The sequence below is a fragment of the Pyxicephalus adspersus genome, chromosome 4 (genome assembly GCF_032062135.1).
Source record: "Pyxicephalus adspersus chromosome 4, UCB_Pads_2.0, whole genome shotgun sequence".
In the NCBI taxonomy this organism is placed as follows: domain Eukaryota; kingdom Metazoa; phylum Chordata; class Amphibia; order Anura; family Pyxicephalidae; genus Pyxicephalus; species Pyxicephalus adspersus.
In genome coordinates, this window is record NC_092861.1 from 51,484,289 (window position 1) to 51,508,861 (window position 24,573).

The window sequence follows — 24,573 nt, forward strand, 5'->3', positions numbered from 1 at the left end:
CAGGCATGTGCTGCCTCTCACACTGCTCTGCACAGAACTCTTAGGATTGTGCTCTGATTCAAATATCTCAGGGAATGTAAAATTTTAACAAACCCCAGCTCTTTCTCTTTTCATCCTTCATTGTGTAGGAAAGGTGAAAACAAAGTATCAGCCCATCTCATGGACATAATCAAGGCCCAGCCTGGTCAGCAGATCTCATAGGTACCGGTACCTTATGTACTGTTTTCTTTCTTAAAAGTTTTTTTTCCCACAGCTTGGAAATGCTAAAACCCCAAGATTAGTGTGTGATTCATCCTTCTTTTCCAGATGGTGGGATACAAGCCAGGTCACTGTCCTGTGACAATTTATATGCCTGGCTGTAAGGCTTCTATGATACTTTGTCACTGACAATAAGCATGCAGGTTCATGGTTTTATAGTCACTTCAATATCTGCTCTCCATATACCTTATTCATCTGGCCCCTATATACAGCCCTGGTTCCTGTATGCCACTGACCCTAATATTCTGAGACATAACACTCATACTACCCCCTACCCTAGGAGTTGCTCTGGAATCAGACAATAGTAGATTAGAACCCATATTAGGTACAAAAGAGAATGTTTGGCCTTAAACCCCAGTGTAAACCAGATGCATGCAAGCAGATGTGCAAATCCTATAAAGCTGCCAGACTGAGCAGAGAAGGAAGGGGAACGAGGAAGACCACGGAACACAGGGAGAACATACAAACTCCATGCAGACAGAGTCCTGGCACACCCAGCACCCCGGTGCTACAAAGGAGAGCACGCTGGCCACATTTCCCATGTTTTATCCCTATAGAGACCTGACAAGTACAGGGTGACAGGTCATCTCCGCCTCTCTTTACCCTGTGGTTGTGTAGTCTGATGATAAATACTGGCTGATATCAGCCCTGACATTGTGTAGAGATGTGATAATACTAATCATTATCTATGGATCTTGTGGTATGACAATGGTGTAGAGGAGGGATCATATCTCAGGTATGGAGCGCCATGTCACCAGGCTCTGATACCACACAATGGTAAATATCAGGCCGGCACAGTGTGCGGCATCCATTTCCCACAGCTCGGTGCTCCTGGAGCCTGGCATGGAAGAAGTCACCAAGATGGAGGCGGAAAGCAAAGGACAGCTCTGCCTCTAGTGACTGACGTGCTTTGGAAGTGACGTAAACCACACCCCCTTCTTCTGATTGGCTGTGATCTGATCAGGTTACCAGGGGTCAACACGCCGGCTAGGTAGGAGTTCGGCTGGTGACCGCGGGCCCGGGCAGCCGAGTAAGGTAATGCCATGGCATATATTGAAATGTAATGTTTGAGTCGGTGTGTCTGTCAGGTCTAGTGCGGTCTGGGGTAGCTTACATCTCCTATATTTGTTTTCTGCACGCCGGTGTATGCGGTATTTATGTGTTCCATACCCTGTGTCCTGGTCATACAATGCCCAGCAATACTCACCTATGCTGAGGATATTCCTGTCATGTGTGAGGAGAATGCACAGCTCATGCTGCACACCACAAGGAAAGACTGGTTTGTCTGGAGGAAGTGCCATGACATTTATTATTAGGGCTACTCACATAAAGAAAAAATAAATGCCACATATCTATTCTTATTATATAAGATGTTATTGTGCAGTTACACCCAGACATTTCCCTGTATGGCGGATGACATGTCCTTCCCTCCAGGTGTCAGAATGTCACTGGCTGCACCACTTCCCTCCCTGGCCTGTGCTCATGGAGGGGGCTTCATACAGGGGGAATCTATATGTACTCCTTAACCATGAATGTCTTTTATATGATGGTAAATATTCATTTAAATGGTATTTAAAATCAATGCAAACAATAGCTGTTGATCCTGGTAGAAATCACATAAGCTCAGAAGTTCTCATACACGCTGATGTATTATCAGCCCTTCTTGAACTGCTGAACATCCCCACTAATACATGCTCCTGTGCTTTGCCTTCAAATCCCTACACAGTTATTGTCCCACTTACCTTTCTCACCCGGTAAAAAAATACTCCCCCTGCCGCTGTCTCCGCTCCTCCAATGAACTACTAATGACTTCCTCACTCATAACCTCATCACACGCACGGTACAAGACTTCTCTAGAGCTGCCCCGACTCTCTGGAATGGTCTTCCTCTTCCTATTCAGCTTGCTCCTACTTTCTGCTCATTTAAAAGAGCACTCAAAACCCATTTTTTTTAAACTTGCCTACCCGGCTTTTTCTGTCTTTTGAAACCATCACTACTTCCCACCACTACATATCTCCCATCCTATTGTGTGTGAAATTCCCCCACCTACTAGATTCTAAAGCTAGGTACACACTTGCAATAATTATCGTTAGAAAACGAACGACTAACAATTATGCACAATTATTTTGAATGATCGTATTGTACACAATTCTGTACATACTGAAACAATACGATCGTTCAAATATAATCCACCAATAGTGTACACACGCTAGATACGATTGTTTGAACGATGCAGGAAGTGACATGTAAAGGAGAAAATGTACTGCAGAACCATCCACCATCACTGAAAGACCGTACACACAATAGATAGTGAACCATGTCGCCCAATCAGATCTGCCGGGACAGTAGTTCGTTTCTGGCGACAATTCTTATTCGTCAGCATCAGTTGTTGTGCACTTTTTTTTGTTAACAAATATCGTGCACTTTTTTTGTTAACGATTATAGGACAATCGGACGTTAGTCCTTTGTTTTCAACAATAATTATTGCAAGTCTGTACGCAGCTTAAGCTCTTCAGGGCAGGGTCCTCTCCTCCAGTGTCACTTGTCTGTATTCATCTGTCATTTGCAACCTCTATTTATTGTACAGCGCTGCGTAATATGTTGGCGCTATATAAATCCTGTTTAATAATAATAATAATAAAATGTTAGTAGGAGGGTGAGGTGATGGGTAGTTCTGTCACTTCCTGTTTTAGTCTGACAGTGCAGGAAGTAAAGAGCCATTCACCTGTATGCAGCACTGCATGACACTGACAGGTGGGATGTACCCTGAGGCAATGCACACTATATAAGCACAGACGCCACTAATTATACACCTATTTATCCCCAATTTATTCCTGAAAATCTCTTAGTGTTCTTTGTTCTGCTTTAGTGGATCACTGAGTTAGTTCTGTCATTATTACTCCTTGCATATGGACCCTGCACGGAGCTCTCTTCCTACCCTGTCCTGAACACAGCCTCATCCTAGAGCAGTGTTTTTCAACCAGGGTTCCTCCAGAGGTTGCTGGGGGTTCCTTGAGCAATGAATAGTTTGTACCTCTCAGGTCAGCCTAACAGACACCAGTGATCTTTTTCGCTATCTGTAAAGGTGACATTCTTCCCACTGACCCCCACACTAGTGTCCTGTGAGTTGTGGGTATACAGGTAGTCCCCAGGTTACATACGAGATAGGGACTGTAGGTTTGTTCCTAAGTTGAATTTGTATGTAAGTCGGAACAGGTACATTATTTTAATAAATGCAATTAGGACTGATGTTTGTCTCAACATATTATTAGGCAGCGCAATGTCAGTTACTATAAAAAAAATCCTCACTGTGAGTTATTCACAAAGCAAGAAAAACAACTTTATGAAGCCTAGACATTCATTACCTCTTGAGCAAGCTCTGCTTTGATATGCAAAATGAAGCAACTGCAGAGTTTGTCTTGGTCATTAAAGAGTTGCAAGAGGCTTCAGAAAGAGCTCAGTCCTCTAAGATCACCCACAACCTCAGCTGTGTTTAGCAAAAGATTTCTTCTGCAAGTCATGCAAACTGCCCCTCCCCCCTTCAAGCCTCTGTCCTGCACACGAACCAGCAGGGAAGCCCGTTTGTATCTAGAAGTTGTCCATATGTTGGATGTCCTTAACACCGGGACTACCTGTAGAAAATATCACTGGGGTTCCATGAAAAACTTTTTAAGGTTTCCCCCATGTTAAAAATGTTGAGAAAATCCGTCCTAGACCCTTCAACAAATCACATCCAGATTCACCCATGCCATCCATTTCATATTTCTGTCACACGACGACATGTAAACATAAGTTTTCCTTCGATCTTTCCACCGCCTGATATCAGGCTTATGTTCTCTTATACAGTATTTCAGAAAGTATATTGCTGCTTCTCAGCAAGACAAGGAATGCAAGAGAAAATTTACATTTTTTTATTAAGCCTAAGTAAATTAATTCTGTTCTAAGTAAATAGTTATTCTGGTTATTCTGCCAAACTTTATTGGACATGGATGTATACATCTATCACAAAGAAGACCTTGTTCACTTAGTAGGGAATTATTCTCAATATAATGATGATTAGCCCAGTGATAATAGATGTAGGTATTCAGGCTTCTTTAATGATGCAGTGATCTGTACTGCCAGGCAGGGGCACATCACATTTCGTGACTGCTGTACATTGTCAAGGGGGTGTATAAAGCTCAGCTTTAGGCAAAAAATATTTCCTGCCTAACTTTACCACTCAATCTATTCTGCATGCCATTTGGTTTTCCTGTTTAAGCAAGATAAACTCCTAAATCTGCCATCCAAATCCATTGACAGCACATTTTTGGATGTGAAGGGCCACTGATCAGTGCTGCAAATGTTCCTTTGGCTGGTCTCCTCTTGCTCCCACCATTGACCAAAGTGCTGATGAGAGAATCCCACTAATGGCCACAATCAAAGACCCTGACAAAGGATCCGTGGAAGACATGATTCAGAACTGGAACATAACATGTCTGCAGATTTGGGCTGGTAAAAAGGACATTTCACTCTGCCCGGTATTATTAAAGGGGGTGTTGAGAGCTTTTCATTGGCCAGATATCAAATTTTAGAACCAGGCCTGAGCTAAGGCTGTATTAAATATATGCAGTACAGGATGGTAGGAAGGTTTGATAGAACATCCCAGGTATGAAATCCAGGGCCAAACTCAATAAAAGCCCTTTACGTCATGGTGGCATAAAGTGGGCACAACAACTAAGAGAGATGCCTCATATGTCTCACCAAACCTGCACAGATGGTTTATTTCCCCATAACCAGCATTGCCGCTGGTCCAGGAGACAGCACAAAGAACTGAGGCAGGCTGGCTGTGTGCTGGCCTTGAAGATGATTAGGAAACAAGTTTATGAAACTATTTGAAACTGCTTGTTGAAAATATAAAGTTCATAGTTTTACATAAAAGCTTTTGATGTGTTCTGTCTGCCTTTTATTTAGTAATTCCACTGTACACGTCTGTGGAGCAAAGTCGCATACTACTTCGGTTTCTGTTTACCAGATTCTCCGAAGCATGCCCCTTATCCGGTTACTGTGTAATCTCATGGAACAAGTTATGTACAGACACAGATGTGTGGGAACTTTACCAGGGAGTGACACCACTTGTGTCCGTCCTTCCCAAGGACAACCATTTGCTAGCTAGTAAACAAATTACCTTCACACGTCTGTTCCCGAAATACTCATCGCCCTGTAGTTTGTTTTATATTTGTTGGGTGTTTGCACACTTCTTTTTCTTGTGCAGTTGATGTTACTGAATAAGGTTGCATATAGTTAGAACAAATGTGGAAGCTGCTATGTTGGAGGAATGTTGGGTCCACTTAAACATTCGGTCATCCATAATTAGAGCATTTGAATGCAGATCATGGTAGTGTCTCAGAGAAATAGAAAATGAGGCAAGGTCAGACATTCCATTTACAAAGGAATTCATGGAGAATTGGAGGATTTAACTCCATGGGAGCCAGTTTATGACAGTAACTATCATCTCATTACACTAAACTACACAAAACTGTTGTCAACTCCACCTCAAGTGTGGACATAGGTGTCTTGTATTAGCCTTCTATTTTAGAGAGGGCTACTAAAATATTTGATAAAAATTCAGAACAATAATACTTAACCACAGTTAGGACAGGTTCACGGTCGCATAATTTTGCAGAGCTCCCCAAGGCTGGCACCTTGCACCTTGCCCTGGATTCAAAGGAACATGTGACAGCTGGTAGCAGTGAGTGGTACTGGTTCAGTACTAGTATCATACCATAATAGCAGCTCCTGTTCATTTAATATGGGGCTGCCAAGGGAAAACCCTACATTGGTCTTCCCCAAATGGCATCAGGTTTTGGCTTAGGCTAGGTACACACGTGCAATAGTTCTCATCTGTTAATTAGCTCAGGACCGATATTGGATGAGAATCTTGTGTGTGTACAGCGCCCATTGTCCGAAGGACCGCCATGGCAGGTCCATGGATGACGAACGATCATAATGGAAGTGAAGAAGAGAGAGCGCAGTGGGATGCCGCTCCGTCGTTCTCCCCCTCCCCTCTCCAGAACGGTGCTGTATGTATAGCAATAGTTCATGCATTGTGCAGTTGTTAGTCGTTGGAAAGGATCGTGAAATATTCTTTCCATCGACAATTATTGCACGTGTGTACATAGCCTTAGTATAGATTTGGTAATCCTATTTATATTTGTATTAATTATATAATGTGGAGACAAATATCCTTCCATTGTGTGCTTCATTACCAATCTCTTTTTATTCTGCACAGGAAAAGAAATGGAAGAAACAAGCGTGTCCCCATTAAAGCACTTTGTGCAGGCAAAGAAGGCCATTACATCTATTTTTGACCAGCTGGTTGGATTTATCAATGATGGAGTTGCCTTTGTAGAAGGTAAAAATGGTTCTCTGTTCACAGGTCAATGCATGGATTAGCTACCAAACTTTTGTAAATGTCAAGCATTCATTTTCTAAGCTGATCCAAACAGAATGTATCAATAATACTATTGGTTACCACAAAGACTGATTTTTCCACTGCGCAATCTGTCTGTCGCTACCTATTACTACCTCTGTATTAAAATGGGATTCCCTATTTTATATGGCAACAAATCTGTAAGCTGGCCATATGTGTCAAAGTGACCCTCCTTCAGGCCAGTGAGGGTCCCTTTAATATAACTGGCTTGTGTACTGAGTTTGTTTTTATTGTGCAAATCATTATTTGCCTGGGTGTATTTAGAACAATCTCCTTATTCTTGACATCGGATTATTATTAATAAATGATTGTTAGGGTTCATGCACATGGTTGCTTTTCCAGGCAACTTTTCTTTGGCATGGTTTTCAAATTACAATGGGCTGAGCTTAGAAGAGACCACATATTCCTAGTCGCTGATGTAGTGGCCTGGGAACATCATTAACTGTTTATTCCTATGGCTCACACAACTCTGGGCTGTCCATGGTGTTATCATTACTTACGCATTTAATGTGTGGGCTAACACATTTTCCAGAATGGCTAGTCATGGTCACTGTGACAAACAGCCCTCATGGGATCAGCATAGTAATCCCACAGGAAAATATAAAATATATATCCTCGTTTAAGAGATTGACAGCTACAGTAGGTATAGGAAAGAATCACCCCTTCCACAGTAAAAACATTTTGTTGTTTTGCAGCCTAAAATGAAGGCACACAAACAAAATAATTTTCCAACTGTATTTTACCGAGAAAAAATATAATAGCCACAGATCAGAAAAAAACACCCATATTTATCCACTGTATGTTTTCTATCCAATCTAACCCATGATGAGATTAATTATTTATCTGCACATAAAATTTATATACTATTTATTAGCCAGATAAAAAATACAAAAATTATCTTTATAGATCTATAAACATTTTCTACAATTACAGAGAAAAATCTGTGGATGCTGCTAGAAATCCAGTATGCTTTTAATCTACAGAACAAATCATTGTATGCAATGAAAATAATGAGTGGAGATATGTTTGTAGTCCAGGTTAAGAGTGTAGCCTCAAGATACATCTGTCCTCCTTAGAGCAGTGTGGGTGAGCATAGTCAGCTAAGACAAAAAACCTGAAAAAAGAAAACTTGCTGTTCATTGTTGCTAGTGATTTTTTTGTCCACGTTTTATGTTCCTATAGAAACCTCTCAGAATTCAGAGCTAAAAACCATAACTGCCGAAGATGACCTCATTGAGATTCAGAGTTTTAAGAGAAAACTGGCTGGCATTGGGGAGGTTTTGTCACGGAGGCACATGAAGGTGGCATTCTTTGGGAGGTGAGTAGTAGCTTGTAATGAGTCAGACTTTTATTCATTTTGTTAGGATGTGGGGAAGCTTAATGTTCACCTTTCAATAAGCATATTTGTGTTTGGGTCATCTCTGCGATTCTTACTGAACACAAAAGCTCTTGCAGCAGGACATGGGTGAATCCCACCCTGGTAACAGTGCCGCTCCTTGTACTGCCATCATCCCACTGTGCAGTGCAGACCGGCATCTTTGCTGATTCCCTACTGAGGATAGCTTCAGCAGAAGTTGAATTCTTCTCAGTCACCATGGTCTAACTTGTAGTCAGCACAATAACGTTTGATTGGAATCTCTCCCACCAAGTATTTTTTTTTAGTTTTTTCCCATAAAGATGTATTGTCTTGTTAAAGTATTCAAAATTATGTAAGTTCCAGTTGCACATAATGATAACACAAACAAGAGGAGTTCTGCAAACTAACAACTCTAAAATATTATTTTCTTTGTGTATTTCTTTTTAGGACAAGCAGTGGAAAAAGTACAGTGGTAAACTCCATGTTATGGGACAGGGTGTTACCCAGTGGCATTGGACACACAACTAACTGCTTCCTGAGTGTGGAGGGGACAGATGGGGATAAGGCATATTTGATGACTGAAGGCTCTGAGGAAAAGAAAAGTGTTAAGGTATTTATTTTCTAAAGAAAATAACTAATTTCTTACAACCTCTGTCAGGTTTTATTGCTGTCTGTGCCCCCACTGGTGAGATTCACTCCCTGTATTTTTCACGGTGTTTAGCACTGAAGTAATTGTGAAAACAAAGAACTCGATGCACCACTGCTTTTGCAGCCTTTGTCCTCTGTCTACAAAGATGCATGTTTATTTTTTAAGGTAGTGATTAGGGTGTCATTATAAAATATAAGCAGAATAATAAAGTTATTTCTTGATTACTGAGGTTGGGGTTTTAATTGCCATACTGAATTTAAATGGAGAGTTTATACATGTAGAGGTAGAGAATGTTGTGACTATTATCTCTCAATATGTCATTCTGATCATTTATAGGAGAAGATGTAATGATTTTTTTTTTAGTTGTAATGTTTGTGGACATCTACCCATAAAACAATTTTTATTTAATGTTTTATATTTTGTTTTGTGATATACTCTGTAGAACCTTTTTTTATGTTTGTGTGCTCTGTTTGCAGACTGTGAATCAGCTGGCTCACGCCCTTCATATGGATAAGGATTTGGAAGTAGGCTGTCTTGTGCATGTTTTCTGGCCAAAAGCAAAGTGTGCCCTTCTAAGGGATGACTTGGTCCTGGTAGACAGGTAAGTGATAGGTTGGTGCATTCTAAGGAGAGCAGAGCAACATCAGTTCAAAACTTTGTCTAGATTTATAATGGACATATTGAATGGTGTTTCTCTACATGATAACAGGCTGTGCAGAATGTTTGATTTGTATCCAGATCTAGACCATTGGTCCTAAGGCATAGCAATTATTTTTTGTCTGCAGTTTTCTCTGTGTATCACAATGCAAACATTATGAATCTGGTTAAACTTGTGGCCTTTTTAAGTAGTTTAAAACCTTAATATAAATACTAGTATACAGGAGATGGAGATTTACACCTGCAGGTGTGAGCCCAGCTGTAAAGTTCTGTGGGACATAAAAGTTAAACCTAAATCCTTAGCTGGTAAAACATAAACAATTATGTAATTTCATATAGTTGGGAAAAGTTATATCTTTGTCAAGTGTAAATGTAGTTTTCCTATCATATTCTGCACACTAAGCTGTTTCACAAGCAGTTTTCCCAAAAATGTGCATCCTAAGTGGACACAACAGTCCTGTTACTGATATGCAAATTTTAACATTGACAAAAGTCATCTGCTAAGTCCTAAATTCCAATTCTTACTTCTTCCCAGCCACTGACCTAAGAAGAGACATTTGACTCCCATAATGAGCAGAGGTATCCTTGCTGTGATGTCTATGTGTTCTAGCGTCTATCAAATCCAATGGCTTGAGAAACGAATATTAAAGAGTTTAGTTTCTACTAAAGCAGTGTCCTGTGATTGATGAACTGCCTTCCAGTGCTAAAGCCTTTAAAGCTTATTGCTTGATAATAATAGTCCAGATATTAGTGTGTTTTCTAGATGGTCTTTATTCATTTTTGCAGAAACAGTTTACATGGGATATCTAGGTGTTGTCAGTAAAATGCCTTTCTATTTTTTATGCAGTCCAGGAACAGATGTGACCACTGAACTGGACAGCTGGATTGATAAGTTCTGCCTGGATGCTGATGTTTTTGTCTTGGTTGCCAACTCAGAATCCACACTTATGAACACGGTAAATGATTTAGTAGTAGTATTGTGCTAATTACACAAATAATGTTTGACGTTAGGTTGTAAGCTCCTAGGTTGTAACTGGTAATGTTCCTAAATTGTACCTCTGTATTATTGTGAAACATTGAATACAAATACAAGTTTGACTGTGAATTAATGTTTTGTTTCTTATTTATTTTAGGAAAAACACTTTTTTCATAAAGTAAATGAAAGACTGTCCAAACCCAATATTTTCATATTAAATAATCGGTGGGATGCATCTGCATCAGAACCAGAGTACATGGAAGATGTAAGTACATTATTTTTTTTCCACTGATATTTAGAGATTATATTAAACTGTTATTTTAGTATTCTCATACATGACCAAAGCAAAATTTAGTTACTTATTAATTAAGTTAATCATCTTGTACTATTTTTGTTGCTTTATAATATTATATTGTTTTGTGTGGAGTTAATACAAGGTTTTATTACATCTGTATTTACAGGTACGAAAACAGCATACTGAGCGGTGTCAGTCTTTCCTGGTGGAAGAGCTCAAAGTTGTGGATAGGTCGGAGGCTCAAAATCGCATATTTTTCGTTTCTGCCAAAGAAGTTCTTAATGCCCGAATGCACAAAGCACAGGGGATGCCTGAGGCTGGTAGGTAGAGCATAACGGCTGCTTTTATCTTTGAAAAATTCTCCCTACATTCTTTGTTAGTAAAGTGTCAGACTTCATCAGAGAACAGGCTTACAAGACTACTTGTTAGGGGGTGTGCTTCTGTGTATGGCTATACAAGTCCTTGAGTTACCACTGCATAGACTTCAAACAATCTTCAGCTCACCTGGAAAACTAAGTCTAATGTCACACTTGGGCCAGATTAGCAATCCTGTCACTTGTTCTGGCAGCTTTCTAGTGGCAAGGTCACTTCTGAGTATACATCAGGACAGTGAAATATCTGCTTGCTTCAGTCGCTACTTCTCTGGGTAAACTTTCTCTCTGCAGGAAAGGAGCAACATCTTGCTGCCAAATCTGGTGAGGAAGTGAAAAATTGCATGCAGGGAAGTACATACTAAAACTTTTCCAGCAATTCTGTTTCTAGTAAATTTTTGCTTGTGTTAGGATTGCAATTGTGACATTAGCCCTTGGAACAGTCTTAGTCAATGACACCTACCTAACAATATCCTTATTGGCATCAATATAAATACATGGGGCTTGGGTATATATTTTGTATTTCTGCACATTTTTTTTTTTTTTACCTTGGGGATGTGGGGGAAACTCTGCGGGGCATACACTTACACAGGGCATTGCACATGTTTCATTTGTAATGTTTTGTTCTGTTTAAAAGGTGGTGCTCTTGCCGAAGGATTTCAGACCAGGTTTCTGGAATTTCAAAGGTTCGAGAAGTTGTTTGAGGTACAGTGAGACTTCCCTGGTTATTTTAGACCTTAGCTAAATGTTGGGCATTGTTTTACCAGCCTGATGTGAACACGTACTCCATTTTTAAATACTAAAATGTGCTTTAAGTCAAACAAGTACTATCCGGGTTCTCCTGTGGTTTATAGTTAATTTTGTTACTGGGCCCTAACTAAGCTACAACCTGCCAGGTTACCTGTTCAATAAGAAATGTCCTTACTGGCCACTAAGACATTTCAGTTAAATTAAAAAGATACATTTTTGTTCAAAATGTGGGAAAAGGCATCAGATTAACACATCCCATAAAATGTGCAATTGTGAATGGAATGGGCAAATGGTTTCTAGATGACTTGAAGGTTGAAAAAAAATGTAATGAAAATCTAGTGAAAACATATTAAAAAGTTGTTGAACTTTTTTAAAGATGGACTTTATTTTGTGGGGTAGTTCAAGAGAGAAAACAAAGGCTACAAAGTTCTACAAAGCAATTTCAGATTCAGGTGTTATATGTAAAATGTAGATTTCTTCTGGATGGATAGTTTTTCATAGTAAATGTAGATGCTTCTTTAAACTAATCTGTGGTTTTCCCTTCTGTGCAGTTACTAACCTCTCTCCTCTTCTAGTCCTGTGTTAATGTCTGCTCCTTCGTAATCTAGCTCTCATAGTGTGCGGTCACTTTCCAAGCTCTTGTTCGTCATTGCTGACCTCTAGATTTACTTCTTTGGGGAACAATAATAATTCCTTGCTTTTTCTGTGCTTCTTACTTTTATGTCTTTTACTTTACTATGTCTTAAATGTGTTCTCATTGTAAATGTTACCTTTTAATAATCTCCGTTTACACTTTTTAAAGTCAACCTATGGCAAGCATGGGCAATTCAAACTAAGCATGAAAAAAGGTTGCTTTCACTAAAAACTGCATGTGAAAACATTTATGGATATGTTTATACTTTTTTTTCAAACAAGACTCACATTTGTGTTCTGTCTGAAAGAACAGATAAAGCAACTATATTTACCTTTTCTTCACCTTGGCAGCTCTAGGTTGTGGACTGCACCTTAATAATACTCTAGGTTGTGGACGGGTCCTCAATGTCCTCACACAGTGAAGGACTGCTGACCTTTTGTTGTACCTGGTGACCTCAAAAAGGCTTTGGCTGCACAGTTTCCAGCCAGAAGGAAGCCTGCAGGAAGCAGAAATAAGATGCCTATATTCGCCTTTTATGTTTAAGACAAAATGGGCATTTAACCCTTGCAAACCAGAAGAAAACCCCCTGCTAAGGCCATTTTGTTTGAGCTTCTTTATCTCCTCATTAGCAGAAATATATTCAATATAAAGCTCACCTTATCCATCTATCCCATATCCACCAAACTACTAAAGTGTATAGTGGTATATTTGTGTTTTCACTCAATATTTACTTCACACAGTTTTTACCTAGGACTCAATATTTTTCCAAATATAAACCAGTTTCCAAATATGTGTACATTTTGGGTGAAAATATGTCCATGTCATTAAATTAAGTTGCAGTCTGCCTACAGATCCCCCTTCTGCACTTGCATTAACTTGTTGCTAAAAGAGTGCCTCCAGCTACACTATGTATTTCCTCACATGAAAGCATCTTATAGACTGCATGATTGTATTGTGGGCATAATTATACCAACTGTCCTTTTCAGCCCAGAGATGCAAAGAGAAAACATCCCTAACATACACAAACTGCCCAGTTCTGTTCAATATTTGTATATGTTTTTGATGAGGCAGCAGAGAGACAAGAGGTTATCCTTTACAACACAAATTACCAGTCAAAAAAAGTACAAATAAATTTAACCCATTGTTCAGGCCTTTATTTTTTGGCTTGGCTTTCTTTTGCCAGACTTACCCTTGGCACCAATTCTAAACAAGAGCTAAAGATATACTTATGACTGATTAGCTAGCCTACCTTTTAGTGATTTTTTTTTTTTTCGGTAGACCAAAAAGTGCATAATGCAATGAATAATGACAAACTCTGATAAGTTACTGTATTGAGTTTCTATCCTTAAATGTACAGACACATAAAAGGCACATCTGGCAATTTCAAATTGAAAATATTCAATATGTATGTAAAAAAACACATCTGAAATACCCCAATTTAGACTTTACTTTTTTACACCACCAGCCCATACCATACTTCTCATCAGTTGTTAGTGAGAATAATTATTAAATGGAGAAGAATACTATCAATGGGTGGATTTACTATTCTCACTTTGCTATATGTATAATGTAATGAACCTGTTTTCTTCTCACATACAAAGTTAAAGATGGCCAAATATTAGTTTAGGAATATCTCTTTTTTTTCACCTACCCAAATTTTGAAATCAAGCAAACTGTATATATTTGTATCTGTAATTCATCATCTTTGTATTGCCCTGATGTTCTTGACTCCTATCACCCCCCCCCCCCCCCCCCCCCCTTCAATCCCATATGCTATCCTTTCTGTCATAGTAGTAGCCTGTCCCATTTATTTAATAGAATTGTCTCCACGTCTTCGTTTTTATTCACTGATGCACATTACTGTGCTATGCAGATTGTAGAAAGGACACAGGCCTGCTGCTGCATTATGTCATAAATGTGTTTTTGTTTTAGTCATTTTATTTTTATTTGCATTCCATGTGAGCAGCAGTAAGGCCTCTGCTCTCTGGTGCTGCTCAGTGCCATCTACCTGTTGTTATTCCTGACTGGTTTGGAGGGGATCACAGTAATGTGTTGTGACTTGGACCCCACAGGAGTGTATCTCGCAGTCAGCAGTGAAAACAAAGTTTGAACAACACACTATCAGAGCTAAACAAATAACAGATACTGTGAAAGCCATAATGGATTCCATAAACGTCAAGGCTGCTGATAAGAGGTAGGATTGAATACATTTTATTAATTAAAAATACCATACTTCTATTCTGGCTTTATATATTTTATTTTATTATTAAGTTCCATTAAAGGTAACTAAAATACAAAATTCCTTCTGTAATAATCTATGGTGTTCTGTAGTTCTGCAAATAACGTTACAATGCCTGCAAGCTGTGCACCCACTGACTTGCAATGTGTTTGGGCATTTTCAGAGTAAGTGCAATAGAAGAGAGGGAGTATGAAATGGACAGGCTGGAGTTTGTCCAGTGCCAGATGCAGATCCTCAGTGAAGATGTGAGGAAACGGATAATGCACATCACAGAGGTGGTAAACACACAGGTGAGGATTATATTCTGCTACTAGATTTATCATGGGGTTACATTTGCAAAGTGCATAGCATTGCTATGCAGGCTGTCATATGACTGCGGCTTTATATATCACAGAGGGCCGTTTGGAACTCAAATGCTTCGTCTGAATGCTTGTGGCTTACTTTAGGATCATTGATGAACTAGTAATTGTGGTCATCTCTGCGTGTTCACTAACAGCAAACATGCAAGGGAACCACTTTGGCTGGCACACTAATCTGAAGAGTGAAGGGCATAGGTTCTCTTAAGTGAGTTTTAACCTTAAAAGAGTAAGCCCTTGTTTTGTGTTTACAGGTTTCCAATGCCATGATGGATGAGATCTGCCATCTTTCCCTCCTGGTGGACAAGTTTGAAGGGGACTTTCACCCATCACCACAGTTTCTGAAGCATTATAAAAATGTAAGCTGCATATTCCAAGCTGGTATTGTATTGATATTTGGTCTGATAATAAGACGTGTGGTGTAGGGTCTCGGATTCAATTGGATATTCAGATCTTTGTGCATACTGGAACATCTGCACCTTTAGAGTCAAATGTCAAACTGCCCTAAAAATTCTGTTCAATGTATGAAGCTGGGTAAAGACTTCAGTGTCTGGGGCGTTCGATGATTGAATAACAGACAAAATACATTGTGTATTTATGCTGAGCGTTTCTGTTATTGTTTTGACTACGGCTGCTTTCTTTTGTTATTTCAGGAGCTAAATGCACACATAGAGAAGGGAATGGGGAGAAAGCTGGCTGACCGCTGTTCTACCGCTGTGAATACATCCATACAGAAAGCACAAGAGGACATTATAGGTAACAGCCACTAGTTACTGCAAAGAGGCCTGCTTAACAATGTGTAGATGTTGGTTCTGCCCAATTTAGTGTCTTAACTCTCTAGACACCCTATGAAAAATCTAAGTATTATTAGATGTATTAAAGTAATATCTAACAGACCATTTATCACCCAGACTGTGCAACATGTATGAGGAAGACTATCAGATTGATGACCTTAAAAAAAACTTTTGTGTGATGTCCACATTTGCTCCTATAATCCTGCACTTTGGGTTTAGCCATGTCTGTTGGTCTATACATAACTGCTTGCCGGTGAGGTAGTCACTGGCCATGAAAGAGAAGGTACACTTCTCATTCTGTGAGCTTTATGCAAGTAAAAGTCTTTATGTAAATACTTAGTAGGTACATGGAGGTCCTGAGGGAGGGCAGGGTGTGTCAGAATTATCTTTTATAACCTAATAAATGGACTTATCCTAAATTGCATTGAGGCTAGTATTGTATTTTTCTGTTAGCAGCTACACATGTAACTTTGTTAACTTTTCTCCCTATTGAGTAACTGATGTGGATCACGCATATGAATTGAAACTTTGACTTTTTACTGAATACATGCTTCTCCAGCTCAGTGGGCAGTATAAATATACCTTTCCGTAAGGGTTCCCTTTAATTGATCAATCAAAAGTTTTTTTGCATGAACAGAGAAATCATAATAGAATATAGCCTTTTATTATTCGAAATAAAGCTCTTTATTGGATGCAGTTATTTTATAGGACATTTTATAAAAAAAAATGTATTTTGGCCTCTTTAAAGTTTTTCGATTTAGAAGTGCTACAAGGAGGCTTAAAGTGTCTGACATCAGCTAAATACTTCTAATGTTGGCTGCATTTACAGGGAGCATAAAAGAATCTGCCTAACACTTTTTAAATCTGAAAACAATTCAAACTTTGTATTACTAATGATAGAATGCAATTATTCAGTGGTGTATAGTTATGTGTCTGTCAGGAGACGGTTGTAGAAGACTACTACTGTCCATACATGTTATGTACTATGCTTCTCATGAACCGTTCCTGTAGTAGCATATAGTAACCTGCAGTATTTTATGGTTGTCTGTAAAGCACTTAAATCTTTTTGGTGAAAAGGAAAGGGAGGTGTGTTTTGCTCATAGAATCCTCACTCTTTCATGCTTTATAGACAGGAATGAAAATGAAAGAAGCAGGTTCGTTGGTGTTTGTCTAGGTTTCATTAGACTTTTTTTCTATGGCCAGAAGCCAGCTGTGTGGTCAGACATCACATTCAGTACCCAGAGACTGCAATTTAAATCCTTTATCTTTCTCAGAGGGGCTGCATGAAGATCTAGTGCTGTCATACATATTATGTGTCATACAAAACTAATGAATCTTAAATCTTATTTAGGATTTGTGATGGGAGACCTGCACACTATGTTTTCCGCCTTGTTTTGTTCTGGATTAACAACATGGGTTTTACAATTTCAGAAAGCCTAAAACCACTGCTGCCACCTGCTGTTCAAATGGAATATAGCGCATCCCTGCCATGCAGAAAATTTGATCTCAGCTACAATCTAAATTGTGAGAAGCTGTGCTCTGATTTCCAGGAAGACATTGCGTTCCGCTTTTCATTTGGCTGGACGTCACTTGTTAATCGTTATTTGGGAGCCAAGAATGCTCGCCTCCTATTAGGATTTGCAGAACCGGTTTTTCAGGTGTGTACAGCATTCAAGATTGTTCAGTTTAAAGTAACTTGTTGCTGAATAGTGTAGTTTGGTACTGGTTACATTGTGGCAATCAGCATTGGGAGCCATAAAGGTTTAAATTCATATGTCAGCTCTGTTATTATTTTATATAGTGCCTCCTCCACCCCCACATGACACTTTTTTTAAGTTGTTGCATAGGAATAAATTGTTAATTTTCACTCTTATTAATTAAATAGCATTTCTTCACTAATATAAATGATGTACATGGTTTTCCTTTGCTCCCCCACCACTCAGCTGCCAGGACTGTACAAAATGCCCTTCTTATGATGTGACCATGCCATCAGATTGGGGGCTCTGAACTTAGGCAGCTTTTTCTTTCCTCACTTCTGGCAGCTGAACAGAACCATGTAGGACTGAACAGAGGAAGGTAGGTATGTGGTGCATTAAAGCATACATAATGTACCTAGTGTAAGTCTCCATGTCCCCTGATGAAGCCAATGTGCAAAACGAGAGACATACCTCTGCCATGAGACTGTAATTGTAATATGTAAATATGGCTTTTTTGCAAGTGGATTTTATAGTGTTTTCAAGAAAGCCCACGATGTATTTGCTTGTTTTTGCATTCAATTACCATTTTGTGTAATATGCTGTTTTGAATTAACATTACATTGTTTTTATCCTAATATTTAGACAAACAAGCCTTCTCTTGCTGTATCCCTTGTACTTAATTTAATTTAAGGCTTGGTAAACATATATCTCTAGACCTCCCTTTTGGACCCCCCCTCTTCTTTCCTTTCTTGACAATAAATCTCTCAATTTTATATTAGGTGTACACATTGCCTTTTTTCTTCCTTTGTTCAACTTGTTCACAAATTACTTGATTTCAGTATTATAACTTCTCATTTCTGTTTTTCTAAGGTGCCTCGACCTGTGAGCACACCAGCCACAAGTGCTAACCCAGTGCAGGCTCCAGATTCTATGTCACAAGATGAGCTCATGGTTACAATGATGTCTGGATTGGCTTCCCTGACATCAAGGGGTTCTATGGGAGTAATTATTATAGGAGGAATGGTAAGATAACTTCTAGTTTAGAGGTTTATGAACACATTTTTATTGTAAATATTCCAAATGTTATAATCTAAAATAAAGCTGGAAAAAAGAGGCTGCTATCATCCTTTAGCATTAATGACCGTACTCATCTTTACACATCTTTTCACAGAGATCTCTATAAATGAAATACTAACAAGATCTGTCTGTAATTTAAGCAGTGAAAACCTGTACTACCTAATGATTATAGTGTGCTTTGTTACAAAGAAATAGTGAATGCAGTGTTGGTGTCTTAAGCATCCCATTCATATGAACAGGCTGCCTTCATAGAATGAATGGTAACACACAGCATAGTGTGCATTGCCATAACCCAATAATATAAATCCTGCCTTAATGTCATGGGACAAATGTAAAGTGGCCCTCACACTTACCAGAGTACAGTAAAGTGGGGAAAGTAAATCTACTTAAAACAGAAATACACCTGTCTGTGGGAATATCATGCCTGTATAATTTTATTAATTAAATTTTTTGTGCAGATCTGGAGAACTGTGGGCTGGAAGCTGATTGCATGCTCAGTGTTGGCATATGGTAGTCTGTATGTGTATGAGAGGTTAACGTGGACCACAAGAGCTAAGGAGAGAACTTTGAAGAAACAGTTTGTAAACTATGCAGCAGACAAACTGCAGATGATTGTTAGCATTACCAGTGCAAACTGCGGCCACCAAGTGCAGAAGTAAGTAAATCCAAATCTAACTCTGGACCAACTTTATCTATAGGGTATTTATCTGGGATATGTTAATTTCCCTAGCGGTGGAACTTGATGGACTTATGTCTTTTTTTTTTTTTTTTGTCAACCTAACTATGTACCATATAGACTACCCTCTAAAAAAACAATCGGGTAGCCTGAAAAACTGACAGAATTATAGTATGCGATCATTTGTGGAAAAAAAATTGTGTATCTTTGTAAAATGTTACAGGGTTACAATGCTGCAGACATGCTTGCATAGATTACAAAATTATCCTATAATGTGTCCTATTTAGGGATTCAGAAAACCTAGTGACTTGGGGCAGCCCTATATACTTTGCTTACGCACACTCTTGTTTCTGCCTAGTGCTGTACAATAAATGTGTATGCATCTCTCTCCTGGTGTAAGACTGAAATGTAACCGTGACCTATCTATAAACAATATATAATAATGTGAACACAGTAAGCACCTAAGACATACGTATGTTTGTAAGGTAATTGATGAATATGCACACTTAATGAAATTGAAAGTTTCTTTTTTGATTAGCGTATCTCACTTTATATCTCTTCCAGGGAACTGGACAACATTTTTACTCGACTCTGTCAGCAGGTTGATATCACTCAAAAAGACCTCATGGAATCCATCAACAAACGGTCTGAGGAAATAAAACAACTTGAGAAAGTTCAAAACCAAGCTAAACTTTTCAGGTGATATTAGATTTTGTAAAATCAGAAACTCGTATGAATGTTTCAAGAAAGGGGCAGATAATGGGAGGGAGGGTTCTTACGTTCATGAAGAGTTCCTCTTCTATCTGTTTTGGCTGATTTAATAAATCTGTGTCTATCTACTTGGGATAGTCCATTAAATAAATCCCTGGATTTGCTCACTCGCTGTACACGTTCAAAGTTAGCATTGGATTTAGTTGTGCTGAGCTTCATATACTGATAATACGAGCATAAATGTCCACCAATCACTGAAACCTATGTAGGTTCAGTATTTTAGAGTGAAGCAGAGAAACGGCAGCACAGGGAAAATATCTAACTTGTTTTTATTAACCGTGCCAAAAGAGCAGGGAAAGTTGGTTTGTATGTGTTTGTGTCCAAAGTGTAGGATAGAGTAGGATGTGTGTTGTAATAATCGGGCTAACTTGGGCTTCACAGTCATTAGTATTTTAGTTATAATGTAGGGGTGAGGAACAATAGGGTTAGCTTTTTTAACTTGACATAAGGAATAGGCAGTTATTATTATTATTATTATTATTACACAGTATTTATATGGCGCCATCATATTATGCAGCGCTGTACAAAGTCGATAGTAGTGTCACTAACTGTCCCTCAAAGGAGCCATATATTGGTGCATGTACAGGTCCTATAGTGGATCACACTGCAACACACCCACAGCTATTACAGTATTCAAAATTTGGGCCTTTCTCCATATACTGAAATCTAATGTAACCTGAATAAATTCGGACAGGTTTTCCCTCTATTGGGTTAGTCTTTTATAGGCTACAAAGGTAAAAACATAATGTCCTGCACTGGATGAGAAAGAAAAAGTCCAAAAGGCTACAGGTCCATTTTATGTTTAGAATCATAGTCTCAGTATTGCTTTACCACAAGCTGCTATGTTGGTAATAAGAGACATTAGGGAAGCTGGGATATCGCAGCTTACTATACTGACAGAACAAGAGCCATCACCTGTTCCTGTCAACAATAAAGCCACAGCTTACTACACTGATTGAAAGCTGTGCTTCTGGTAAACTATTGAAATAACTATGTATTCATTAACACATCATTAAATATGTTCATATAAATGCAAGAGCAATGCAAGTATCTGAATATGACTTGATACCAGCTTCTGGGACAAGGAGGGAAGCACCACACAGAGCCAGTAAGCTGTGCTGATGTGCAAAGAGCATTCTAATAGAAGGGATAAGTATATATGCTTAATATCTGGCTTTTCATGTTTATTGAACCTGTTTGTTTGTTTTTTTTCTAGAAACAAAGCGGTCCATCTTGAAAATGAGCTGGACCACTTTACAAAGGTGTTCCTTAACCAGGACAAGTGAAATGTTAATATGAGAATGTTTCTAGAGGATTCAAACATTCACTGGGCTGCAGCTAACTAATGGTTCGATCACTAGCTGGCAGTCGTGTGACACTTGACGACCAGTGTTAAAGCTCTCTATCCTGGATACTGTACTACGTTGTCTCTGCTACCAAGGCTGGCATCACATGGTCGGCTGACAGGCAGACGAGTTACAAATTCTTCTTTGCTACCAGAATCTGTATTTCACTCTTCACTGTTTTGTTTTCTTTTTTAAACACAATGTTGACAGTTGACTTGATTTTGAAGTATAAATTAAGAACATATAACACAAAATATTTATTTTATTATATAAAATGTTAAATATGTACACATTGATGAATGCAGAACTTCATATGAATATGTTTGAATATGGCAGATTAAGTACAATATGCATCTTCTTCACTTCCCCCACCTTGTGCCTACTTGGATCAACTTTGTGATTTCCAAATGTACAAGCAGCTGATTTTCATTTCTTTATTTTTATCTTTATGAGCAGTACAGCTGTCAGGAGAGAAACGTTTGTAAATGCTACTTGCCTGGCTGGTATGGTGCCTCACTAACCCAAGTCATGTACACAGGACGGTTGGTCAGGGTTACCTTGTATTCCCGTTTTGGTCAGGGACTTGGCGTCCATTTACTTTTTGTGTGGTGCCATTTTTTGGCAGTATTGAAGATTAATTTTTAGTAGACAAGGACATAGGACAAAATACCATACCTGTCTTATTCCTTTTACAAATGCATGTGGTCCTTATTGCATGCATTGTGGTGTGCTCAGGGGCAGCTGCGTTTGGTCCATGTCCCTATATTGAAGTTCCATTGAAAATGATTGCTAGTACAAAGGGCAGGAGATGACATGAATTAACTTTTTGTGTATTTAGGCATCAGCGTAAGCAGTTTTTTTATCTCCAGTGATTACATGATTCCTGTGCAGAATAGAACTTTACTGGTCTTTATATCATAGCAGAGATAAACACAGGTAAAATGAGTGAAGGCCTGTGATGGCAAACCTCCAATCAGAGATTACAAGTTGTATTTCCAATGATGTGTGGTATACACATAGATAATAATGGTTACTCTATAAAGTATCCCTAGTTTGGCTTTGTGTTATAGATGATTGATGTGTTCCTTTATGAAGTAACTAGCATATTTCAATTACAACTAAAACATGGCAGCAAAACTATTAAATAACTTAGAGAAAGCACCCGTGGTGTGCTGCTCCAGCCCGTGGTGTGTTGTAAAAACTTGTAGGGGTCATTTACATGGGTCCTTGTATCTGAGCTGGTAGCCATAGCTGTCTCTGGGAATCAAAAGTAGTGCAGAGACACATAAAGGGTTTGCTTGTATCATTTTCTTTAGTGTGTTACTGATAGAAAAACAAAAAAATACTCCTGCCTTTCTATGGATCGTTCTCTGGGTTGGTGACCTAAAAATCATAAACCAAGAGGATCAGCTAGCCTGGCAACTAGCATTTTCAGAAAGAAGTTGGCAATAGCAGTGAATTGACAGATTTCCCAAAGAAGTAATTTTTATTATAAGCACGCTTAAAGTTGCTGATGGGAGACTAACACATCTCGTGTTGTATGACTCTTTATTACTCAGCTGCAGAAATTCTAATCCTTTTCACTCCAAGTGAGCATAGTCTGGCTGGGACATTTATTGTATGATAATTGTGTATAGCCAAATGTATAAAGTGTTTTTATAATGCAAACTCTACTTTATTAGACACACTCTAGTCTATTTGTAGATAAGACAGCAGAAATGATTGGCTAGTGAAGACCAACAAATGGGACCCCACAGGTAATATGGAACAACGCATCCCTTCCCATGGGAAGTTAAAATGAGATGAGCAAAAGGGCTACTACTAGTTATCCAGGTTTGATACAAGTTTACACTTTGTTTCTGATGCTGTGGTATATTTAAGATGATGGTGTCATTTTTCTATACATTTTACATATGTATATACATCTGTTTGTGAGCCAAAATAATAAAGTGAAGATTTCTATTTCTCACATTTGCCTTTGTGTTCTTGTATAAGGCTGGTTCTAGTAGCAGGGATTTATTTTAGTGAACGATTTTCCCTTTGCTTCAGAGGTCACTGGAATAAGTGAACAAATGATACAAATATTGTGGTGTATTTCTCATAATGCAAATCAGCCTTTCATAATCATTTGACTTTTGAGGACCTCTTGAGCCCCTGAAATCTTTGTCATGTCACTGATCAGTGTTAAGCTATAAGATGTACACGGACAGTGAAAAATCCATTACAGTATTTGAACAGTGATGAGGGATCTTGGGTAAACCCTGCTCTACATACCGCACCAACCATACAGGAGATTAGATTCCCATTTCACCTTTCCCTTTTTATGCATCCCTGGGCTTCAAATCCACTATCTCTACCCCACCTAATATCATACTAGGACAACTTTCCACATTTCCACCAATACTCCCTAAGATATTTTACTTCATTGCGGTCGGTTCTCATGTTCCTTCTCCCCCCTTTTTATTACCCTATGCTGCTGGCAGCCTAAGATTACTCCCACAGGAGGAGATCCAGAACAAAATCTCTCCCTCCGAATCCTGATCTCTTAATTGCAGAATTCCCATCTGCCAGTAGGCCAAACTCCTGTCAACAAAGTTAAAACCATGTACCTACTCCAGTCACCATATCCCTTTCTTTCCAATAACCCCACACTATGGCATCCTGTAGAGGATATTGTTGCAATGGTAGGGGATACTCCTGGGGCCCTCTTGCACACACCTGGTTGAGGTAACGTGTAGGTATGTTTGTTACTATACTGAGAGATTCTGAAAGCTGCTCTTGCTGAACTCATGAAAAAGAATGTTTATTGCCTGGATGTAAAGCTTTACTTTCATCCGTGAAGCTGGGTAATCCAGTAAACCTGAAATGGATTTCTTCAAAGTCATGCTGGCAAATGATTTGACTCCTGGACCAGATTCATTCCAGCTTTTCTGGATCACTGATGAAAGTGTACCCTCTCCAGCCATTGAGAGCTTTAATAAATTAGGGCCAGTGATTCAGAAGGTATTAGACTCTATTCCCCGCTGTACTGTGCAATGCATTGCCCTTTACATAGTGTGTGATAGGCAAGAACATCAGACATCTCATAAAACACACACCGTGTTCAACCCAGAAACTTTTTTAGGCTGGTTGGGAGGAAATTGTAGGCGAGTGGTAGCCCTTGTATTTTGACCCAACTCTTCAGTAACCACCTTAAAACAG

The 24,573-nt window shown here is 38.9% G+C and overlaps 1 protein-coding gene across 1 annotated transcript; it reads left to right on the forward strand.

Annotated features, from left to right (window-relative positions):
• The first annotated feature begins 1,183 nt into the window (after window positions 1–1,183).
• MFN1 (mitofusin 1) lies at window positions 1,184–23,341 on the forward strand. The gene is made up of 18 exons (XM_072408138.1): window positions 1,184–1,293; window positions 6,527–6,649; window positions 7,910–8,045; window positions 8,532–8,694; window positions 9,210–9,334; window positions 10,238–10,346; window positions 10,524–10,631; window positions 10,828–10,981; window positions 11,670–11,737; window positions 14,489–14,610; window positions 14,819–14,945; window positions 15,266–15,370; window positions 15,665–15,767; window positions 17,237–17,463; window positions 18,373–18,525; window positions 19,038–19,234; window positions 19,820–19,954; window positions 21,243–23,341. The coding sequence occupies exons 2-18, from the start codon at window positions 6,535–6,537 to the stop codon at window positions 21,310–21,312; spliced, it is 2,217 nt and encodes a 738-aa protein (XP_072264239.1). The 5' UTR covers window positions 1,184–1,293; window positions 6,527–6,534; the 3' UTR covers window positions 21,313–23,341.
• The last annotated feature ends 1,232 nt before the right edge of the window (window positions 23,342–24,573 follow it).